The sequence below is a fragment of the Hypanus sabinus genome, chromosome 4 (assembly GCF_030144855.1).
Source record: "Hypanus sabinus isolate sHypSab1 chromosome 4, sHypSab1.hap1, whole genome shotgun sequence".
Classification (NCBI taxonomy): domain Eukaryota; kingdom Metazoa; phylum Chordata; class Chondrichthyes; order Myliobatiformes; family Dasyatidae; genus Hypanus; species Hypanus sabinus.
The window spans coordinates 39618180-39643261 of record NC_082709.1 but is presented as its reverse complement, the minus strand read 5'-3'; the positions used below and the strand labels follow the sequence as shown (position 1 = coordinate 39643261).

Below are 25082 nucleotides of genomic sequence, written 5' to 3'. Positions count from 1 at the left end.
TAACTTTTTTTCCTTTATCAAATTTTATATTTTGGATTGAGCTGTTCATCCCAAAGTATTACATAGGTTGCACTCTCAAGATGTCCCATTAAAAGGTTTTAAAAGATAAATAATCTTAACAGGTAACTGCTTTGAATTTATGATTTATAGGAGATAAATCAAGAATGAATCAATAAATTAACACAATTATTTAAAAAAAATGAGCAAGACTATCTACAGGTCAATTTTCTTTTACAGAACTTATTTTACTGATTCTGCTGCACACTAGATGGACTAAGCAGGTTGCTTATGACGTTAAATCATTATCAACTTACCTATCTTTAGGGAACGGGTTTACTTTGCAAGCTTCTAATAAAAAGCGAACCACCTCCACATGGCCTATAAATGAAAGTAAATCTGTGAAATTCTGAATTATTAATTGGCTTTCTCACCATGCTATAAATGTTATGCTATTTCTAGAAATTCAATTGTACCTTCAGCAGCTGCTACATGCAGCGCTGTTCGTGAGTCATAGTCTCTTTGCTCCATATCCATTGCAGACAAAGCAAACCTAGAGTAAAAGAAATGAACTGTTTAAAAATAGATACAGTATCTTTACAAGCTGCATTATCCTATTACGTACAGATAAAATAAGGTGCGCACAGTGGTTAGCTCAATGCTTTAAAGTACAGGCAAACCAAGTTCGATTCCTGCCACTGACTGTAAGGAGTTTGCACGCTCTTGCCGTGACTAAATGGGCTTCCTCCAGGTGCTCTGGTTTTCTCCCACAGTCCAAAGACTTACCAGTTGGTAGGTTAATTGGTCTTTGTAAATTGTTCCACGATTAGGCTATGACTAAGCTGGGGATTGCTCAGCATGGCTCAAAGGGCCAACTCCATGCTGTATATCAATACATTGAAAAAAATGCAAAAATGCATGCTATTAAAATAAACAAAATGCAAATTCCTTCCAGTGTTTCTTTTTCATATGTCTTGCAACTGTGCAATTATAATTGCTTTAGGTTCTTGCATGTGAAATAGCTAATGATGTTGATTTAACATCAGAGCCCTATCAGATGGGCATCCACAGACTTCTTTTGCTACCAGCACTGAAACCTTAAGCTGCTTTTAACCAACACCATAATATTGACTCTCCCCATTTTTGGCATATCAAGAAGGCAAGTTCAAACTGCTCAACTATTTTAAACTGTTTAACAATGTAATGAATATAACAAAACCGCAAAGAAATCCCAAACTTTGAATCAGACTATTGCCCAGGCCTGTTCTTCCTGAATTGTGACTTAGAACCGTAGAACATTACAGCACAGAAACAGGCCTTTTGGCCCTTCTTAGCTGTGCTGAACCATTTTTCTGCCTAGTCCCACTGAACTGCACCTGGACTATACCCCTCCATACCCCTCTCATCCATGTACCTGTCCAAGTTTTTCTTAAATGTTAAAAGTGAGCCTGCATTCACCACTTCAACTGGTAGCTCATTCCACACTCCCACTACTCTCTGAGTGAAGAAGATCCCTCAATGTTCCCTTAAAACTTTTCCCTTTTCACCCTTAACCCACGTCCTCTGGTTTTTTTTCTCCCCTAGCCTCAGTGGAAAAAGCCTGCTTGCATTTACTCTATCTATATCCAGCATAATTTTATATACCTCTATCAAATCTCTCCTCATTCTTCTACGCTCCAGGGAAAAAAGTCCTAACCTATTCAACCTTTCTCTGTAATTCAGTTTCTCAAGTCCAGGCAACATCCTTGTAAACATTCTCTGCACTCTTTCAACTTTATTAATACCCTTCCTGTAATTAGGTGACCAAATCTGCACACAATACTCCAAATTCGGCCTCACCAATGCCTCATACAAACTCACCATAACATTCCAACTCTTATACTCAAAACTTTGATTTATAAAGGCCAATGTGCCGGAAGTTCTCTGTACAACCCTATCTACCTGTGATGCCACTTTTCGGGAATTCTGTATCTGTATTCCCAGATCCCTCTGTTCTACTGCACTCCTCAGTGTCCTACCATTTATCTGGTATGTTCTACCTTGGTTTGTCCTTCCAAAGTGCAATACCTCACATTTGACTTCCATGATAGCATTGTTAACAAAGCTCTTGACCACATTTCAAGCATTTCCCACACCTCTGCTCTCATCCACTCTCCATCATCCTCATTTTCCACCCCACTCACACCTGCTTTCAACAGATCATTCCCCACAATTTCTGTCACCAAGTAGATGTACCCTCCAATTTTTATTTTCAGCATTTCACTGGAATCCTTCCCTACACTACCCTCTAGATTTCTTCCATTCCAAACAACCGTCCCCAAGGTACTTCCCACTGCAAACACAGGCAATGAAACATTAGTCCTTCCTCCTACCTTTTCTTCCTGGAGTGGAGGACATGCCCAACTCGATGTGCTGACTCGTCTACAACTTGTGACTCCCACATTCTTTTATCGAGGATCTTTCATTTATGTTCTCAATCTCTAATTTGCTCCCATTCACTCACTGACCAGATAGTTTTATTTACTGCTTACCCCTTCGGTGACATCCTTTCACCTTTGCCCCCCCCAACCCTCCCGGCAGTTTAACAAATTTCTATTTGTCTCCCTCCCATTTTGAATTAAGGGTCTTTGACCTCAAACATTAAATCTACTTGTCTTCCCATGCAAGGCCCGATTAGCTGAGTATTTTCAGCGATTTCTGTTTTTATTTTGTTAACAAAAGTCTGAGGTTTGGCAAGGCAGCACAGATGAGTAGCCAGTTAGAACACACAAGGGCTTTTTTTAAAAAACAGAAATACAGCAATTAACTTTAAAAAAATACCAAATTACAACAATGAAACAAAATAGAGATGCAAGATCAAGTGATGTGCTGCTGCTGAATGACGATGGACCCCACTGTTTTTCCTGGTGACCACATCTGCAGCAAGTGTGGGCTGCTTAAAGAACTTGGGCTTAAAGTTGATGACCTGCATGATGACGAGCTTCAAACACTGTGGTGCATCAGGAAATAGTACCTGGATGCTGTTTCAGGAGACAGTCCCTTGGTCTGTGGTCAGGGGTAAGATGGTGAGCCAGGTAGGGAGATCCAAGTGTTAGTGCTGGAGAAGCCTCAGCCCTTGAGCTTGCCCAGCAGGTCTGAGATTATTACTCTCTGTGAGGATGAGAGTGGGGGCTCTAGGAAAGTTGAGCAACCGAACACTGGTACTGTGCTTCAGGAAGCCATTCAAGTGGGGGGCAGGGAGTTGTGGAAATGAAAGAAATGTAGTTGTAACTGGGGATATTATAGTCAGGGAATAGACACAGTTCTCTGTTGCAACGGTTGAGAGCCCCAAAGGCTGTGTTGTCTGACTGTTAATCCAGTTTCGGGATCTCTTGGACTGGGAGAAGTGGTTATCATGGTCCATGTGGGTATTAACAACATGGGCGGAACAAGGAAAGAGGTTCTGCTGAGGGAATTTGAGCAGCTGGGGACTAAATTAAAATACAGAACCCAAAAAGGTAACAATCTCTGGGTTGTTAGCTGAACCGGGTGCAAATTGGCATAGGGTAAATAAGATGGGAGAGCTAAATGCAAGGCTCAAAAATTCATGGGACATTGGGACCAGTAATGGGGAAGGAAGGAAGGAGCTGTTCCTATGGGATGGGCTCTACCTGAACCACGTTGGGACCATGGTCCTGATGAATTAGCCCGAAAGCATACCACCAAAATTTAGGCAGGTTCCAACAGTAGCAAATCCACATTTGAAAGAAAAAGCAGTAGTAAAATAAGAGAAAGAAAGATTTTTCATGAAAAATCTAGAGGATGTCACCATCGGTCATGCTGTTTGTTGGTGCCATCCTCTTCCAATTTTATCAGGCTTCACTGTGAAAGACATCAGTAGCATGAGACCAATTCAGAAGGGTTAGGGGGCAGAAGTTAGTGTAGTCACTATTATTAAGGAGAGGGTGACTGTGAACCTGAAAAATCAGAAGGTAGATACAGTAAGTCACTTGGACCAGATGGACTGCACCTCAGGGTTCTGAAAAAGATAGCTGAAAGATAGTGGAGGCATTAGCAGAGATTTTTCAGGAATCACTGCTTTCTGGAAAGGTTCTGAAGGACAGGAAATTTGCAAATGTCATTTCACTCTTAAAAAAAGAAGGGAGGCAAGAGCCAGGGAATTGTAGGCTTACACGAGGAAATCTGCAGATGCTGGAAATTCAAACAACACACACAAAATGCTGGTGGAACACAGCAGGCCAGGCAGCATTTATAAGGAGAAGCACTGTCGACGTTTCAGGCCAAGACCCTTCGTCAGGATTGCAGGCTTCACTGTTTGGGAAGATATTAGAGTCCATTATCAAGGATAAGATATACAGGTACTTAGAGGCATATGATAAAATAGGCCAAAATGAACATGGTTTCCTTAAGGGTAAATCTAGCCTGACAAATCTGTTAGAATTATTTGAGGAAATAGCAGGTAGGGTAGACAAAGGAGAGTTGTGAATATTGTTTACTTGGATTTTAAGAAGGCCTTTGACGAGTTGCCAGACATGAGGCTGTTAAATGAGATAAGAGCCCATGATATTATAGGGAAGGTACTAGCATAGACAGAAGGCTAACTGATTGGCAGGAGGCAAAGAGTGGGAATAAAGTGGGCTTTTTCTGGTTGGTTGCCAAATGACCACTGGTGTTCTGCAGCCCGAATTGGATGCACTACTTTTCACACTATATACTAATGATCCAAATGAAGGAACTGACTGGCTTGCGGCCAAGTTTACAGATGATACAAAGACAGGAGGAGGGGCAGGCAATCTTGAGGAAATGGAGTCTGTAGAAGGACTTGGACAGGTTCAGAGACAGGGTAAAGAAAAGGTCATTGGAAACCAATGCAGATAAGTTTATGGTCATGCACTTTAGTACAAACAATAAAAGCATGGACTTTTTTTCTAAATGGGGAACAAATTCAGAAATCAGAGGTGCAAAGGGACTTGCGAGTCGTTGTGCATGGTTCCCTAAAGTTTGTAGTAAGGAAGCCAAATTCCAGTCTTTTTTTTGTATGAATTGTCAAGAGGAGTTGTGGTTCTCTGTTTATATATACTAGCCTAATATACATGATTTTGACAGTGTATGTCCTTTTCTTTGTACGTTTATTGTATTATGTATTTGATATAACTTCTTCTCTGCTTTGTATTTATTTATATATATATTTTAAAATCAATAAAAAAGATTGAAAATGAATATTAAAGCAAAAATGTAATGCTGAGGCTTTGTATGGCATTGGTCAGACTGGACTTGGAGTATTGTGTGCAGTTTGGGCCTCTTATCTAAGAAAGGATGTGCTGGCATTGGAGACGGTACAGAGGAGCTACAGGTGAATGATCCTGGAAATGGAAGGGTTAATGTATGAGCGGCGTTTGATGCACTGTGCTTGTACTCTTTGGAGTTTAGAAGAATGACGAGGATCTCAGTGAAACCTATTGAATATTGAAAGACATGGATAGAGTGGATATGGAGAGAATATTTCCTATCGTGGGGGAGTCAAGGACTAAAGAGCACAGTCTCAGAACAGAAGGACGTCCCCTTAGAACAGAGATCAGGAGGAATTCCTTTAGCCTGAAGATGGTGAATCTGTGGAATTCATTGCCACAGCAGCTGTGGAGGCCTTGTCATTTAGGTATATTTAAAGCAGAAGATGATAGGTTCTTGATTAGTAAGAGTGTCAAAGGTTACTGTGAGAAGGCAGAAGAATGTTTGGGTGGGATAATAAATCAGCCGTGATGGAATGGCAGAGCACTCTCAAAAGGTCGATGATTCACACCAATGTCTTATAAATGGCGAAGGCACTCATATCAGAGATAGATTTATGTCGGATTAATCAGTTACGAGTCATAGAAAAGTACAGCGCAGAAACAGACCCTTCAGCCCATCTAGTCCATTCCAAAATTATTTAAACTGCCTACTCCCATTGACCTGCCCTCCATTCCCCTCCATGCCCCTATCATTCATGTACTTATCCAAACTTCTCTACAATGTTGAGATCGAGCTTGTACGCACAACTTGCACTGACAGCTCGCTCCGTACTCTCACGCCTCTCTGAGTGAATAAGTTTCCCCTCCTGCTCGACTTAAATTTTTTACCTTTCAAACTTAACCCATGGCCTCTGGTTGTAGTCCCACCCAACTTCAGTGGAAAAAGCTGGCTTGCATTTACCCTATCTATACCCCTCTTAATTTTGTCTATCTTTACAAATCTCCACTCAGTCTTCTACATTCCAAAAATTAAGTCTCATTTCCTTATAACTCAGATCCTTCAGATCTGGCAACATTATTGTAAATTATCTTTGTACTCTGCCAACCTTATTTACATTTTCCCTATAGGTAGGTGACTAAAACTGCACACAATACTCCAAATTAGGCCTCACTAACATCTTATACAATTTCAACATAGCATCCCGTTTCCAGTGCTCATACATTTATTTATGAAGGCCAATGTGCCAAAAGCTTCCTGTACGATCTTATCTACCTGCGACACCACTTGCCATGAATTATGGACCTGTATTCCTAGATCCCTTTGCTTCATCACACTCCCCAGTTCTCTACCATTCACTGTGCAAAACCTACCCTGGTTGGTCCTGCAAAAATGTAACCCCTCACACTTGTCTGCATTAAATTCCATCTGCCATTTTTCAGCCCATTTTTCCAGCTGATCCAGATCCCTCCACAAGCCATGATAGCCTTCCTTACTGTTCACTACACCTCTAGTCTTTGTGCATCCACAGATCTGCTGATCCTGTTAACCATGTTATCATCCAGATCGCTGATAAAGATCTCTGCAGCACTCCACCATTCTGAGATGCAACCATCTACTACCACTCTCTAGCTTCTCCCACAAAGCCAATGTCTAATCTAACTTAATCTACTTCAACTTGAGTGCTGACTGACTGAACCTTTTAGACCAGTCTTCCATGCGGGACCTTGAAAAATGCTTTGCTAAAGTCCACGTAGACAACATCCACTGCCTTGCCTTCATCCCCTTTCCTGGTAACTTTCTCAAAAAACTCTAAAAGATTGGTTAGTCACCACCTACCATGCTGCCTATCCCTAATCATTCCATGCCTATCCAAATACTTACATATCCAGTCCCTTAGAATACCTTCCAAAAGCCTTCCCACTACTGATGCCAGTTCCATCAAGAAAAAAAATTAAATGTTGCAGTGACAACTACAAAATATTTCTTCCTGATGAGTTCATGCAATTTACTTCCTCGGTGGTTGCAAGACAAATAAGTTTAAAAGAAAACCAAAATAATCCAAAAACTACTTGTTTTTATATTATACACCATCTCTAAGGAAAATTGTCTTCCTGTTACTGTGAGCATCAGCACCTTTTGTACATTCTGCACACACAGTATGATTAATGGGTGTAGAAATTTATTTGCTGAAACCATTATTTGCTGCTGCATAAGCATTTTCACTTTACTTTTTATGTAAACTGCATATTTCAATAAATCAATGACTGTCAAGTAATAGATATTGTGAGGGAGAAAAAGCCTTGCAGATGGCAAAGTTTAAAATGGCTTAGGATATCAAATGTTCATTAAACCCAAAATGTATTTGCTTAAGTTGCTTAGGAAAACCTTGTACAAAGCAAAACCTGCCACAACACTGCACTATTTAAAACCAGCAATTATTATAGTGGTATTACTATCTATTTCAATTCCAATGAAATCCCTTAAAATCATTTGATCACTTAATGCAGTTCCAGTTCATCCGCTTAGTGGCAAAGTCTGGAGTCATAAAATGACATTACTTTTGAATAACAAACTTTAATGCGGCTGGATTGATAACAACAATAAGCAAGGTACAATTCCTTTGAATTCCCATATTTCCCAATACTCTAACTATATACCCATCTTATAATTCTTGGCAAAAAGTTCTGGAACTTTTGACTGTATCCTGCACACCGAACCCGAGTGTTTTCAGTAAAAGTGTTTGCAAATATGAATCCATGTGCCAACCTCAATTAGTTGAACATAAACCCAACTATGACCTGATGAAACCCTTGAAGAAATCTTACCTTCTGAGTGCAGACACATCTCCAGTATAGGCAGCAAAGAGAAGATTGATTACAGATTTCACCTAAAAAGGGTTTAGCAAAACAAAAATCCATTGTCAATTTCTTGTCAGATTTATAGTTGCTTCCTTAAGTATAAAATAGTTAAGGCAGTAAAGTTATTAAAATCCCAAACAGGTTCTTCCATACATTTTAACACCAGGATCCAACAATATAAGAAACTACAACAGGTCATTCAGACCCCTCAAAAACAAAGCCATTTATTGTTCTAAATTCTTTTTTCCATCCTTTCCAAATGTATCTAAATTTAAAGCATTGGTTTGTAATCCACACTTCTTTTACATCTTTAAACTTAAATCAAACTCACTGATATTCTAGCTAATGGAAATTATGCTTTCTTGTTAACTCACTTATTCCTCACAAACCCTGAATAACTCTTAGAAATTATTTGCCTATTAGTTTATGTTTTGTGCTTCGGTATGTAAAGGCCTAAATTTTGCAAGAAAACCATGTTTTTATCCAAGTTTACCTGATCTTCATATTTGGGCATCCTCCAACAATTCTTAAACTTGGGCGAATCGTTCACAATTTTTCTGAAAGCTTTTGTAATATTTGCCCATGGCCATTTCTGCTGCCCTTTACACTTACTGCTAGTCTTTGCTTCCTAGTATTTTCATGACAAATATATCAAACTTGAGTATATCCTTGTATTCTGTTTTTATAATGACTCATGACGTCACGTAGATATCTCCCATGTTCCAGCTTGTCATTTTGTTATACTGATTTATTTCTCAAGAGTCTGTAGTTTTACCCCTTCCATCTTCTGCATGATTGGCCACATTGTGTTTAATATTTAATACAATAAAACTAAGCCATCTGAAGCAAAGGTTCTGCTCATTAGTAGAAATTCTATATAAACACCCTAACATCTCATGTTCCACTAGCTGGGTTGCAAATCCTCTTCAAACCCTTGCCCAATTAAAATGAGCTTTTCTTCATTGATGCGCATTGTCAACTGGGCCTCACACCCTGCACCCCACTTCCCATTCTTCATCTCCAGCTACAAAAAAAACAATGGTTCTTTAAGACACTTCTGCAAGTCAGAACCATCCAACCAGCTTGTGTAACTTCAACATGGAGAATTTGACAATTCCAGGCAATGAACGTCCCCCTGACCTAGGAGAGAGCAAAATCTTTTCTAACCAGACAGATGAATTGTTGAGAGGCTGATTGGTAATCCCTAGCGTTGTAGTGCACAGTTCACCATACTGTTGCCTTAAACAACACTTCCACATCCATCGTCACCAGATGCCATGCATCAACCTGGTTGTGGGTGACTGGCTCTTTAGTTTGCTGCCCTTCTTATTTGTTCTTTGAGGAGTTAAACAAAGGTAACTTTTTTAAAATAAGCAATGCTTTCAACGTGGGAGAAAGGAAATGGAGGGAGGAGTGAGGAACCATAGAAACATAGAAGATAAGTGCAGGGTAGGCCATTTGGCCCTTCGAGCCTGCACCGCCACTCAATATGATCATGGCTGCTCATCCAACTCAGAACCCTGTACCTGCTTTCTCTCCATACCCCCGATCCCTTTAGCCACAAGGGCCATATCTAATTTCCTCTTAAATATAGCCAATGAACCGGCCTCAACTGTTTCCTGTGGCAGAGAATTCCACAGATTCACCACTCTCTGTGTGAAGACGTTTTTCCTCATCTCGGTCCTAAAAGGCTTCCCCTTTATCCTTAAACTGTGACCCCTTGTTCTGGACTTCCCCAACATCGGAAACAATCTTCCTGCATCTAGCCTGTCCAATCCCTTTAGAATTTTATACGTTTTAATAAGATCCCCCCTCAATCTTCTAAATTCCAGTGACTATAAGCCTAGTCGATCTAGTCTTTCTTCATATGAAAGTCCTGCCATCCCAGGAATCAACCAGCATATCAAACAACTGTAATTTTAGAACTGGTTCGGAAATGCACCACTTGCAACAGTACAAACATCTAAATAGCACAAGTGCCTTGGGAGTGCTACTTCAAATTTAGTTTTTTTTTCATGTAGTCAGTTTGTGAAGCCAATACCATTAAGTTTTACTCAGTCAGTCTGTTGTTGGGCAAGGCACCTAACCCCCCACCCACCCACAACAATGTGATAAAGAAATTATTCTTTCAAAACTTAACTACAACTCATGATGTCTACAGCGGGCTCACGAAATTGTGATGGACTCACCCCACCCCAGTAATCACCATCCAGCAGGGGGATACAGAATCATCTCTGCAAGGACATCCAGAATGAAGAACAGCTTTATCCCCAGGACTGTCATACAACTGAACAATGCCCCTCCCCATCCACCCATAGTCCATAGGCACTATGGACAAACTCTAGGAAAAATATATGGGTGTAATTCTTGACGCTATTTTAAATTTTATAACATGGACATGTGCAACACTTGAATGGCGCAGTCACTGTTTCTTTTAAAATTAGATTTGCTTTTAATTCAGTTGTAACTTAGATGTCATTCTAACTTGGATGTTATTTTCAATTTAGTCATTGTGTTTTTAGTGACCGAATTGCCAGTAGGCTGTTTTGCAGTGAATGCAGGAGCAATGCAATCTTGTTCTCAGCAATGACAATAAAGCTCTAATTGTGAATGGACTGAAAGTGGACAGGGCAAGATAGATAAAAATTAAGGGATTTTAATGTTATGTTAATTCAAATTCAAGATTATTCACATAAAATTCAAATTTTTGTGAATAATAGTACAATATTCCCTAAGAATTAAATCTATATTATTTTAATCATTTGCAATTAGTTTGTATAAGTAAATGTCCTCCTATATTTAACTTCCAAGGCCTGCATAACAGATGTAGCTTTTAAAATGAAGCTTGCGATGCTTAATTTATTAACTAATAACTCCAAATTAAATGCCAAAAATAATGCCAAAGCCACATTTTAAAAAGAACAATTTCCAAATCATCACCGGGGACATTTACAAGTGGAAAACTTTCAAAGTGTCTTTTCCCCAAGTGCGAGAAAGGTTCTTCAGCCATCTATTTCACCAGCACACGTCAAGTGCAATAAACAGCGGTGGAAACAAGAATCAGTTTGTCAGATCATTCAACAGAAGAAAAAAGGTTTTGTTTTCCTTTGCTAAGCATTTTCACTGATGCTTCAGCTCATCTGACCTGGAAAGCCAAAGAAAGATGTGGAAGTTGTGTAAGCAAAAAAAAAAAGTAAATGCTGTAATTGCCTATATGTAGGCAGACAAAACTGATTCAATTATACCCACTCAAAAATTTGCAAAGTCCATCTATCCAATGCTCTTATCAAGACAACAACACGCACAAAATGCCGGTGGAACACAGCAGGCCAGGCAGCATATATAGGGAGAAGCGCTGTCGACGTTTCGGGCTGAGACCCTTCGCCTGAAACGTCGACAGCACTTCTCCCTATATATGCTGCCTGGCCTGCTGTGTTCCACCGGCATTTTGTGTGCGTTGTTGTTTGAATTTCCAGCATCTACAGATTTCCTCATGTTTGCTCTTATCAAGACCTTTACTTTTGAATACATTGTAATTTTCTCTCATCAGCGTAAATATTTTGCTTTTCTGAGCTTCTGAAAAGAACCACACAGCACAAAATCAATTCCTTTTGGTCCGGCTAAAGCAGCTATTTTAGTTATGAAATTCGTATTATTCAGACCTGTTAAAAACACTCTAAAAAGCACCAATCTGTGGGGATGTGCACATGAAGTTTGCAAACACTAAACTGAGCAAGGCATCAATAACATAAATCAGTTCATTATGATAGTTTTGTTAAAAGAATGGTACATACTTTAAACAGGAATTTACAAATAACACAAGGAGGTTTACATTTACAGTGTGCTAGAAAGTTTGTGAACCCGGTAGGATTTTCTCTATTTCTGCATAAGTATGACCTAAAAATGTGAACAGATCTTCATGTATCCTAAAACTAAATAGAGAACCCAATTAAATAACACAAAAAAAATTCTACCCATTCATTTATTTTATTGAGAAAAATGATCCAATGTTACATTTATTTATTGGAAAAAGTATGTATCTTTGCTTTCAGTAACTGGTGTGAGCTCCTTGTGCAGGAATAACTTTAACCAACATTTTTGGCAACAGTTGATCAGACCTGCATATTGGCTTGGAGGAACTTGAGAGCATTTGTCTTTACAAAACTGCTACAACTCTGCGAATGTTGGCAGGCTTCCTTGCATGACCTACTTGTTTCAGGTCCTTCCACAACATTTCTATAGGATTAAGGTCAGGAATTTGACTCAGCCATTCCAAAACATAAATTTTCTTGTTTTTAAGCCATTCTGATGTTGAATTACTTTTGCTTTTCAGATCATTGTCTTGTTGCATTATCCAACTTCTATTAAGCTTCAGATTATGGACTGCTACCCTGACATTCCCCTGTAAAATGTCTGATACAATTTTAAATTCATTGTACCCTCAAAAATTGCAAGCTGTCTAGGCTCTGAGGCAGGAGGGAGGTTTTGGTGTTGGTTTACAGTGCCTTTTTTCCTCCAAACATAGCAATGTGCATTTCTGCCAAAAAGTTCAACTTTTGTCTCATCTGTATACTTGTTCAGTATTTTTCTTATAGTGGACATATGAACAGAGACTTCAGTAAGTTCAAGAGATTTCTGCAGATCTTTTGTTGTTACCCTTGGGTTCTTTTTTCATCTCCTTCGGCATTGCACACTGTACTCATGGTATGGTCTTTGCAGGACGCCCACCCCCCAAGAGTAGAGACAATACTGAGTTTCCTGCATTTGCAGACAATTTCTCTTACTGTGGACTGATGAACACTCAGGTCTTTCAAAAGGCTTTTGTAGCCTTTTCCGGCTTCATGTGTCTCTACAATTCTCCTTCTAAGGTCCTCTGAAAGTTGTTTTGGTTGAGGCATGGTGCACATAAACAGATCTTTCTTGAGAAGAGCAAGCGCTGTCAGTAACCTGTGTGCGTCTTTTTTTCTATAGGGCAGACACCTCTACATCCCACACCTCCAATCTCATTTCATTGATTGGAACACCTGGCTCCAAATATATATAACTTATTGGATTATTTTTCTCAATAAATAAATGGTATAATGTTTTGTGTGTTGTTTATTTAATTGGGTTCTCTATCTACTTAAAGGACTTGCATGAAGATCTGATCATGTTTTAGGTCATATTTATGCAGAAATAGAGAAAATTCTACAGGGTTCACAAACTTTCTAGCACCACTAAGTAATAGAGACCAACTTTCATGAATGATAGAGCATTCGCAAATACAGAGGCATCATTTCAAATGTACCTTCCTTTATAAAATGGAACAGAATTTCGTTGTTAATTTTAATTGTTATATCATCTGAAGGACAATACAGAACAACAGTGATATTTTAAAAAAATCAAGAGAAGGGTATTATTTGGATAGATCTTTCAAAGGACGACTGCAGACAAAGTGGGCTGGAAGCTTGCTTTATCCTCTAACGGATGGACAATTTAGTGCAAATAAAAAAAATAGGAATTAGATAACATCTATTAATATTCAGGATGACTTTCCTACCAAAAGGAAGTAATTCAAATAGCTCAAACATACAACTGCCACAGTATAAATAAGGGCCTATTATATTGGCCCGTTCCACTTCCTGTTCCTCCCTTCCAAAATAAAAGCACAAAGGCTGAAATTGAAAACAGAATTCTGATAGCACTCAGCAGGTGACTTGGTATCTGTGGAAAGAAACATTTAGTGTTTCAGTTCAGTAGTTTTAGAATGCGTGTCCTTCCAGAGCTCCTGCCTCAGTTGTGATGTGTTTCCATTTCTTTGTTTTTTCAGTTCCAGCAGCTAACTTTCCAACACAGGAAGTCCCTGGCCTGGAATGCAACGTGTATGTGGATGCAAAACACACAAAATGCTGGTGGAACACAGCAGGCCAGGCAGCATCTATAAGGAGAAGTACTGTTGACTTTTCGGGCTGAGACCCTTCGTCAGGGATTGGATTTTTGCCAGCTGTGAAAGTTGACATTGATCACTTTAGTTTAATATATCTTCATATATATGTTTAACATTGAAACACATAAAAGAATTGAAGTAATAGGGACTGAAGTTTTAAGGTTTTGCCAAAAATGCAGGTACCGAGAAAGAATTAAACAACAGCACAATTAGAAAGCAGTTTACCTTCACTTTGGCTTACTAAATTATTTTGCACTGGAAATCAATGTCAAGACAGATCAAAGTGACTCTTCAAAGGGCAAGACCTGTGAGCAACTCCCAGAATTCGGAATTTCACAGCACATCCACAGAGCTACGAGCATACACTTGCACTAATTGGTCCACAATAAGGCTCAACACGCTGATGCTCATCTGATTCACAGGCCTCTCACTAGAAAGACCTTTGTTCACAAGCTGAACGTCTATTTATTCTATTTTAAATCTTTCATGTACAATTCTTTCCCAAATTTCTCCAAAATTTTCTTTGATATGTCAAGTAGGTACTTTATATTCCTCAATGGATCCACATCCACCCAATCACATTATTTCTCGCGTCACCTGTTCATTCTAAAGTGAAGGTTTTCACTTTTCTTGTGACAGCATTCTCCCCATTCAAAAATCCTTTCCACGCATCACTCTTCTCCCCCACCTCCACTAAGTTTAGCATAAAATATTGTACTTCAAATTTCTGAAACAGAACTATTTACATATTTGGTAAAGCGCAAGAATATTAAACTCCTCGCTAATCTTGGGAATTCCTTTGACTATTTTTTGATAAGTTATTTTTTCTATGCACCATTTGGCTTGTTCTTTTCTTAGCAGTTTTATTATCATTGCAAAACACCTGATAGTTTATGCATTTCCATTTCTATATTCTTTTCTATATTATGTAGTTTTAGTACCTTACATATAAAGATGCTCAGATATTTCCTTCCAATGTTAGCATAACCTGATATCTAACTCTACAGTATTAGTTCCATCGCTATTTGGAAGACTGGATTTTATCTGAATGCTTAGTTAGCAACACATTTCTTTCTACCTGCTATATAATGTAGGTTCCTACTATTACACATTCTCTTTCAACCTCTTCAGTGAAAATGGAGGTAATCCTATTCAGTAACCCTTCTGTTACAGCCCCTGCTCATCCCACAATAACAATGCACATCTTTAGTTCTCTTTGGAATATGTTTTAAGATCCATGGGGCATTTTAAGACTTAAAACATTTTTACATAGCTTTCTTAAATTGCATTGCTCGAAATTAAGTCAGTAAATATTTTATATACCTTTGATCCTATAGATTCTACTTCATCCTCATTACAATTTACCAATTCCACTAAATTCTGTGTATGGATGATATTTTACTCAAATTTTAATATTAATTTCTAATATGGTGCTCTTTTTCATTCCATCTTTGTGACCATAAATCTTTTCTTGTTTACCTTCCACAGCACTCCACTATCACAAGACCTATCACCCCAACTAAAACTGTTAATTTTTTTGCACTGCTAGTCTCAATCATCACTTTCAAATCCTCCATGACCTGGATCAACACGTTGACATGATATGGAGGCTTGTGTGCTTCAAGGATTCCATCAGGTGATGCTAACTCAAGGCCACCCATGTTGGAAGATTGATCCAACTCCTGCTCTGCCATACAAAACAACTACTTTCCAATACTGGCCAAAAATCTCTCCCTTGTTAATCTAGAGACAGAATTAAGATCCTGGATCTATATCTGAATTTCACTACATCTATTCACTGCTTTCCCCAAGGCACTCATTTTTTAAACTTCTTGTCTCAACTTACATGATCAAAATAGAGACTACTGCAATGCTTTGCATTTTACTAACCCAATTTATTTGGCTGTTTTTGGTGTGAAGATGGGAATCCTATTGCAAAACTAATTAATGGACATTTAGCTGATGAGAATTTGGGAAAACAGCTGATTATGTACTTTTATTCAAATGGAAAACAAAATTGTTCATCACAAACTTAAGTTGCTACTTTACAGAATTCTGAAAATGGTCCATAAAACAGATGGGGATTTTAAGTACTTTACATAAGTGAACTCATGTTGTAGGACATTTACACAGCAGTTATCAATCTCCCTGCAATTGCCGTGCACACAATCTTATCATAAGCAGCTCGATAAACCAGTTTTATAATCAGCAAATGCAAAAGAGTCACTGGGCTAATTAATTAAATTCTATTGATTTGTCTTACATTAATGGATCCATTTGCTCAACAAAAAATGTCTGGAAGCAAAAGAACTTGCTTTCAATCCCAAAACAAGATAAAAATTTTCCTTAATTACAATTGTGGAAATATTACCCAAAATTTTAAAACATTCCCCAGCCCTTCTCTGACCTCATCTTTCGAGTTCTTTAAATGCAACTCTGATTTGAGGAATACTACTTCTCTCCAATTTATCACTGCACAACTTTCTAGTAAAAACAGTTAATAGCCTCAGGACAGAATCTGTTGGCAAAGGTTTTGCTATTTCCATCTACAACTGCCATAAAATCTCTTCATTCATTATATTTCCCATTAATATTTTATTCTGGTTTGCAGTTATTCCTTTTAACAGCATAATTTTAAAACCACAAAGTTCCCCACATCTGTCACAGCTGTTTCACTGTATTTTAAAGTTAACTGTATGTTCAGAAAACAAAGTCAGTAAACTGCCACCTCTAATTGGCAAATCGGATCCCAGAACACACAGGAACAATCTGTAAAGCCCTACAGGCATACAATTACAAACATGCCAAATTTGTGTCTATCCATGTCTGTGTGTAAAAGTTCTCAACAATTCTATGGATGAATGATCTAGGATAAAATGTGATCGAGACAACTGAAACTAGCACCTCACAATGTAAGCAATTCTTTAGCTTCCACATGTTCATTGACCAGTCTCATCCTTCCCCAAATAACATAATCAAGAAATAATTTCTCTAAACAGGGTTAAAATTACTTCCAAGAAGTTCACCCCAATTTCTGTTTCAATTTGTTTTCAAATGCCATTTAAAACAAGAACAGCAAAAATAAATTTCACTGAAATATCAATGAAGTAATTTTGCACTGTGGTTTTAGGCAGAACAATGAACTCTGATAAACCAACATAGAACATGCCTATCATCTTAAATGACCTAATGATCTTTTCGATGTATACAATTTACTAAAACAATGCAGTAGAGTTTCCTTTGTAGCTCATTGAATTAGGCTGAGTACCATGAACAAGCACTGAAAAGACTGTTCCATGGTCAAGTCAACAAGGGCTAGGAACACCTCACTCTTTTAAAACACTAACTATGTCCCCTTAATATGGGCTTTGAGATCTTGGAATACTGCAGTTTAAAAACGAAAGGCTTTCATACCCCTGAAATGTAATTCCAGAGCTCTAGTTCATTCTCTCACATCTAGCAGGTTTACCCATGCAGTTGAAATCCATCTTTCCTAGCCTTCATCTTGCTCAACTTATCAAGGAACAGCTGCGGGCCAAATTATTCATTGCACAGTGGACCACTACAGAACTAGCACAGTGGTTGTTTAAAAATGCTGAACATCAAAGCGGCTCAGACAACAAAATCACGTTACCGACTCCCATTTGCAGCCTTTCTCATGTTTGTTTTCAGAGTATCAAGCCTATCCTCCAAAAAATCCATCCAATAGCCTAATGTAGCTCACTATAGATGATATTCAGTCCTTGAGTATCAACTGAGTCAAGCAAGCTGTCAGAAAACCTAAAATTAGTTAGAATGGTCAACCATTAGTTAAGTTCACTTTGAGAGAACACACTTCCTGAATAGGAAGAGTAATGGACAAAATGCAGCATCCAAGTATCTGCATTTCAAGCAGGCATTCCCAGCCTGGAGTCTATGGACCCTGTGGTTAATGGCAAGGCTCCAAAGCATAAAAAAGTTAGGAACCCTTGATTTAGAGGAACATTTACAATGAACCAAAGTTGGTAACCCCTGGATAGGAAGAAGTCTGGGTTTGTGGAGGAGAGAGCATTCAATACCCTCCTTAATACAGCAGTGAGCTGCCAACTATGATATGTAGCACTTATCAGAAGCTATGCCTTGCAATGATACAGAGGCTACAAGCTTAAGAGCAGCTGTGGCTGACGGCAATGCAGTAACTCAAGATCAATAAGGTTTTGCAATGTCTCAGACTTGTAGAAATAAAGCCTATGAAGCTATTGCTCCAAATGTAGCAAAAGGGTGTGGATAGTGAGTATTTATTCAAGGTCATTGTGAGAGACTGGGAAACATTGCTTACAAATCCAAGTGTATGTTTACATAAAAGAGATTCTAAATCAGCTATGGTTACAGCAAAGAGTTTGAAGGTGCAAGGAAGGGTAAAATCTTCATGAAAACTGTATGCAATGTGAATATACAGAATGACATGCAGTAATTTAATTGTGTGTGCAGGTTTAGTGTGAAACAGACATAATGTATCTAATCTTCAACATTCAACACCAGTTCTGTGTCTATAGCTTTTCAGACAAATGGCAAGGCTAGCTCTATCATCAATTTTAATCATCTAGCTGCACAAGCACTTAACATAAGGGTTTTAAAATCTTGTTAATGATAATTTTGTATTAACCAAATTACAGGTTAAATATTTAGTGGGAGAGACCTCTTCTTTTCACAATATCATCTCAAGCCTTTAAAGAATTTTATCGTTTATGGCAAAGCTTTGCACGTGAAATTTTGTGCTGCCAAGATAGTCAAAGTCTGACTTCCCATATCTCCTACCCAGTCACCAAAGAAATCCCACTTGTCAAGATGGTTATTTTTATAACGATGAATGCAGAGCAACAGTTTTCCCTCTGATGTGATATGTTTAGCCATGTTAAAAATGTTAAATGCAAACTACTTAGAATCAGGCCAGAAATAACTATTTCAATGTTAGCAAATATATACACAGCAACAAGTGTGTGATATAAAACAGTTTTATTAGATACAAAGTACTATGAAGCAAAATGCAAAACAAAAGTTGATTACTGTTGCAAAGTAATACATAAAAGGCAAAGATACTAGAAATGCAACAAGTATAAAACATTAAAAGCCTAATATGATACATTTTTAGCATTTTCACATGTTTTAACACTGTAACTTGAGTATCTATTTTTATCTTCATTGAACAGAATACTTTAATCTGCAAATGCAAATTTTATATAGCCATTTAAATTGACTATCAAGATATTAGCAACATAATAACTGCCACTGTACACCTGCTTTGCAGCACAACAGTAGCAGGACACTTTTGATATTACAAATACAGTGGATATTGGTTAATTGGGCCATCTGTTAATCAGGGCAGCCGCTCACTGCGGACAACTCTTAAAAGAACAAAAACTAATCAAGAAAACAGCTGGGATTCCCCTCTTTTATTTGAAACACTATGCTGTTTAATCAGGACAGGAGATTGTTGGCTGAACAATTTCTAACAGTACCTGTGTGACCGTAAAGACACTACACCCTGCTCAGAGGGAACAGTCTTTAAAAATGCATTAGTTGCATGTATTTGTGTTCAAAAAGCAGTGATTTTTGTAACTGATCGTTAGCAAGAAGTCATCAGTAAGACAATTCCCAACTGTTTTGCTCTCTGCAGTTCCAAGCCTTCAGTTTGGAGATGTCTGAAATGGCCATGAATGTCAAAGAAACAATCATTCTGAATGTTACAATGAAAAAGATTTGGAGATTGCAGTTGTCAAAACTATTGTATGATAATAGTCTACTATCTGTATTATGTGCCTGTACTGATTTTGTTCATTTCCAGTCAATCAAATAACAGGGCAGCATACCTCGGATGAATTCTTCCACTAATAACTATTAGGGACTAATGTAGTTTTATAGTACTGTAGCAATATTAGTTCTAATTTGTTCTGTATTTCATTTAAATACATCATTTGAGACTCAGTTAAACAGTACCTTGTTTTGTTATTAAGCCACTTAACTGGGCCAAAATGTACTGATCACGATCAGTCCCAATTAACCTGAATCCATTGTTTAAGAATATTAGAACATATTTGTGCTGTAAGTATAATCATTCAGATAACATCAAAAACTGATCGATAAATATCCATTGCTAAATCATCACAATGCCAATGAAAAAATAACTAAATCAAAATTTGCAAGCAACTTGGTTTAAACTGTAACAGAAATAAGTAAATGTAATGAACTACACCATAGTTGGAGTTTTACCCCAAAAAACTATTTCTGTAATAATGGAATAAAATCAATTGCTCACAATTCCTGTTGTAAATAAATCTGATGCATTGCCTACTTAAGCCAATCAAGCTCCAATTTAACACCTTGTAACACGATGTTGTCCTGTGAGTTAAAAAATGTCTAACAATTCATGAGCTATTTGTATTCCGATTTCTTCCCTTCTCCCAAAGAATCCAAGAACTAATATCCTAGACCAGAAGCCTGAAGCCCTAAATCTGTCCTGGGATGCTTTCATACAATATGGTCAACTTATTTTCAAAATACGTGGAATTTGTAGTCTTTGGTATACTAGATAATATATTGCAAATCTAAAGATGTTGCTTTATATACACCATTTCTATCAACTTCAGGAAGGAAATACTGACATTTATGTACTAGCAAATTCAACAGCAAATTTATGAAAATGTCAAGAAAACAGAAACTCTATTAAATTTCTATCCTCACCCAAAGAGTAATGTTTTATTACATTTATACTTTATATCAGATTCTTCACAATAGAAACTAGGAAAGCACATATTTTTCAACTTGTAAATTAAAAAGGCATCAATAATACAACTTCAGGTATAATTCTTAAGGTCTCAATATTGTGCACAACACTAGTTAATCAAACTGAAAATCAACCTTGATCTAAGTAGCAAAAGATAAACAAAATCCAAGGATTGGGATTGTGTTATTCTCTCTCTCTCTCCCCCCCTCCCTACCCCCCCCCCCCAACCCTGATAAGCTTGTTCCACAATTTATTACAGTATGGCTGCTTGGAATTTCTACTTTATTTTAAACCCCAGATCTCTGAAGGCATAAAATCTGTATCAGTCCACTGCCAACCTGCCACTGAAAAAAGTCTATCAATAAAAGGGCAGCTCTAAGAAATGCAAGATCTACTAATTCAGTGAACTCTAAAATCTGAGCTACAATCAGATATTTAATGCCAATTTACAAATACTGCCTTTATAATATGTTAATACTTTTCATAAAATCTTAAGTCATGAAATGTTATTTGCTGATTTCCTTTATTTTTGTTCATGCACAGCCAAACTCACCTAGTAATATGACAACATCTAGTAAAAAGTGTAGACAATATCATAGCATAACACCACCGATAAAATTCAGACTAGCTGCCAGCCACAGAAGTAAAAATCCAGAAGATAAGCTGCAGTTATGACAGCCTCATTACTATTAATAACAAATCTTCTCATTATAAATACATCTTGACAATCTGAATTCTATTGCTTGACTGAGGAACACTACCTTAAAAATACTTGAATGTAATGCTATCTACTGTACCCAAGTCTTAAATTTTAGCCATAGCAATTTGGGCCATTTGTTGATTAAAGTGGACATTAAACTCTAAAGTTCAATATTCACCTATGCCAGTTTCCAATATTATCTCAATAGCCTCACATAAAATATAGCTGCAACAAAATTATTTCCAGCCTGCAAACATTAGATACAATAAGACAGCTTTTTCCTTGCAACTTACTACAATTCATTCATCTTTACAGTCAAGGATAAATGAGATACAAATGCAACAATGCCCACCAAGACTACTGTCAAAAAGTTCTGTTTGCACTCTCATGGAATGTTGCTTTTGGCAGAATCCAGTCTCATTTGGGTTTTTCCCTTATACAATTGAAACAGAAGTGGCACCATGTCTTCATTTTTCTAATTACTACAGATACTGGACGTAAGTAACATTCTAAATGGGCTTGGAAAGGAAGACTGATTGGAGGAAAAGTATAATACCTACCTAAAATTCCTATGGGAAAGATGAATTGTGAATGGTCCCCTCATACTGTAGGGATATATCCCAAGGCAAGTTGCAAAAGCATAACCAGACAAGGACACTAAAGGAACGAAATTTTAAAATGGGCATCTAAAGTCCAGAAGTAAAATTTGAGGATCTGAAAAGGAAAGAATGGAAAGGCAGAGGTTGGAGGAAGAACTGATCTGTTCAAAGTCCAATCCAATCAGGTGCAAACAGTGCACAAGAAGGTGGTAGACACTCAAGGAGCCGGTGCAGCAAATTCAGCATTGAAAGTAATTACAGAACAAGGAGATAAAGCCATGATGTGGTGTTAGAGAACTCAGAACCAATGTAGTTACCGAGTATTGAAGCAAAAGGCAAGCAAGTCTTGCTGTTACAACATGGGCAGTAAAATTCTCATGACATCCTGTTTATAATGGATTTAATTTGGGAATCCAGTGAGGAACTGATTATCAGGCCTAGAACTAAAAGTCTTCAACAGCAAAGCCAAGGGTGAAGATACAGCAACAAAACTAAGGCTGGGATAGATTGGTATGATGTTATTGAGGTGGTAGGTATCAATTGTAACATTGGCACAGAATCAAACTTAGACAGCAAAATCTAAGTAACGTTTCAGCGCAAGGTGACAGTAAAAAGGATGCAATCAGTGATCAGGAAACAAGTTCTGAAGTGATAGCAATGACTCTGCTCTATCTAATTAGAGAAAATTTTGGCTTGTCTGGGAATATATATTTAAATGTAGCAGAGGAATTAAAAGGTAGTGGTAGTATGATGGAACAGGATTTTCAAAAGCATTATGCATTTGGAAGATTTAGCTACGGGACTGCATGCAAAACAAGAATCAAGTGATCAGCCTAAGAGAAATTCAGGGTAACTGTATAGGGTTGTAAAGGAGACCATTGAGAGGATGGCAGAGGCAGATACTCTCACATGTGAGTATTTGTTGAGCACTTGACACATCACACCATAGATGTGTATGGGCTCAGTGACAGAAGATAGGATTAGAACAGACAGATACTCCACTTCCAACACAAACACAGCAAGTAGAATCCAACCTTCCCCACCCCCACGCGAGTCCATGAGCTTCTGCTTATGACTAGACTATCAAACGTCCATGATGTGTAAGGCAATCCCAAGCTGGACAATACAGAGGATGGTACATGGTAACATTTAATAAAAGATTTGCAAACGAAATGATTGGGAGTGATGCCTTGAAAGCTCATATCATTAGAGCAAACTAATTTACTCCTCTTTCCAAGAAACAATAGAAGCAAAATATATATTAGCTCACTCAAAGTGCTAATAAGATAATCTTGTGCATACAAACAATCACTTCAGAAACAACCATAAATCTTCAAGAGCAGCAAAAACATATATCACCCAATTCCTTCAGCTTAAAGCAGGACCTTGCATTCTATAAACAATGGTAGTGGAAGAATCCTCCTCATTTGGTTCAGTTGATACATTTTTCCACAGAGTCCCATTAAGTGCAAGCTCTTTCTGGAGACTTTCATAATCCATTGATCCGAGGGATTGCTAGTATTTTAAGCAACATGAATTAGATTTTTAAATTTCATAATGATTGCACAACTGTCAAAACAATTACCCACTAATATTTGATAAATCTTTTCAACCATGTTCATAACTACAAGATCCAAATAAAGCTTTACAATACTTTAAACTCCCAAACATCAAAATGTTAATTAATAACCTGTCAGTTAATATATACACAGTGCCAAAAAAAATCTTCTCAATTGTCCTACATGCGCAGATTTCATTAGCATTTATCATTGTAGAAATAGCCTAAAGGTTAAAAGCAATATACAGACTAGCTAAATCATTTTTAATAACCTGTTGAAAAAGTGATCTTCTATTTTAAAGGATAATTTGGGTACTCGTTTATCTGATGCAAGCACTATTACCATGGTGAAGCAGATATGAATGGCATAAAATGACACACACAACATAAGGAAATAAGACATTCTTCCAAGATCAATTTTATGCTGATTCTTTGAACTTTTAAACATATTAAAATATAACATCAGCAACACAAGTGGTTGCACAAAACAGTTTCAACTAATTTTAAACTTTAAATTGGTGCTGGCTTTGTTTTTCTCTAGTGAAATCATTAAATGCCTAATTGTCTATCCCACCCATCAGCTACATCGTTCTGCGGTATTGCCATGAGTTACCCAAGCTTCAGATCTCACTGTAAGTAGAGATTGTACAAAGCAGACCTTAAGGTTTATGACAAGTTATTTATAAATTATTCAAATTTTTAAAAGTATTTAAGTAATAAGTTTCATCAATAATATTCTTAAACTCGTAGGAATTAAAGTTAAAAGGAATAAGAAAACTTACCTATACTTACCTTTTCAATTCAGGTAAGTAAGCCCCTTCATATAAATGTGATTATACTACTACAGCATGGCAAAACCAGGGGGCTAAATGCAGAAATCCATCTAGCACCTCAGCTCAGCTCAGCTCAGGGCAAGCGTGGTGCCAGGCCTAGTGGCAGCAGATGCACTAGCATCCAAGCACCACTTCGTTACCTGCTTCTATATTGCAACTTGCAGACAATGAGATGAGGGGCAAGCTGACCAGCAACTGACAACTACACAAGAATAACAAGAGCAAGAGAAGGCAGCCATTTGGCCTTTCATACTTGCCCCATCGTTCAATTCTATTACAAGCCTCAACTTCTTTGTAGCAGATCTCCATAGCTCTGTTCCCCCAATCTTTCAAAAACGTACCATTTTCAATGTTGAATACTTGTAATGATCTAAGCTTCACAACCTGTTGGAGATAGATTTATACCACAGTTTTTCTTAGGAAAGGTGATCAAAACTGCTCAGTGGTCCAGGTGGAGCTTCACCAACTTTGATACAATTGTATCGAAGCCTCCTCATTACTAAACTCCAACAGGGCCAATGTACCATTTGTCTTAACTACTTGTATCTGTGTACATGCTTTTGTGATTCATGCACAAGAACACCTAGATTCTTCTGCACTTCCCTCTTTCCACTTA

At 37.7% G+C, this 25082-nt stretch overlaps 1 protein-coding gene across 4 annotated transcripts in view; it reads right to left on the bottom strand.

Annotated features, from left to right (window-relative positions):
* LOC132392678 (glutaminase kidney isoform, mitochondrial-like) overlaps positions 1-25082 on the bottom strand; it is an 82660-nt gene that overhangs the window by 3232 nt on the left and 54346 nt on the right. For 3 of the 4 annotated variants that reach the window (XM_059966888.1, XM_059966889.1, XM_059966891.1), the window contains exons 15-17: positions 8055-8116; positions 474-550; positions 315-378 (exon numbers count right to left, since the gene is read on the bottom strand). In XM_059966888.1, the coding sequence (XP_059822871.1) occupies positions 315-378; positions 474-550; positions 8055-8116 (203 nt within the window). Of the gene's footprint in view, positions 1-314; positions 379-473; positions 551-8054; positions 8117-18991; positions 23591-25082 lie in introns of those variants that run through there. The other variant, XM_059966890.1, reaches the window with a different exon arrangement.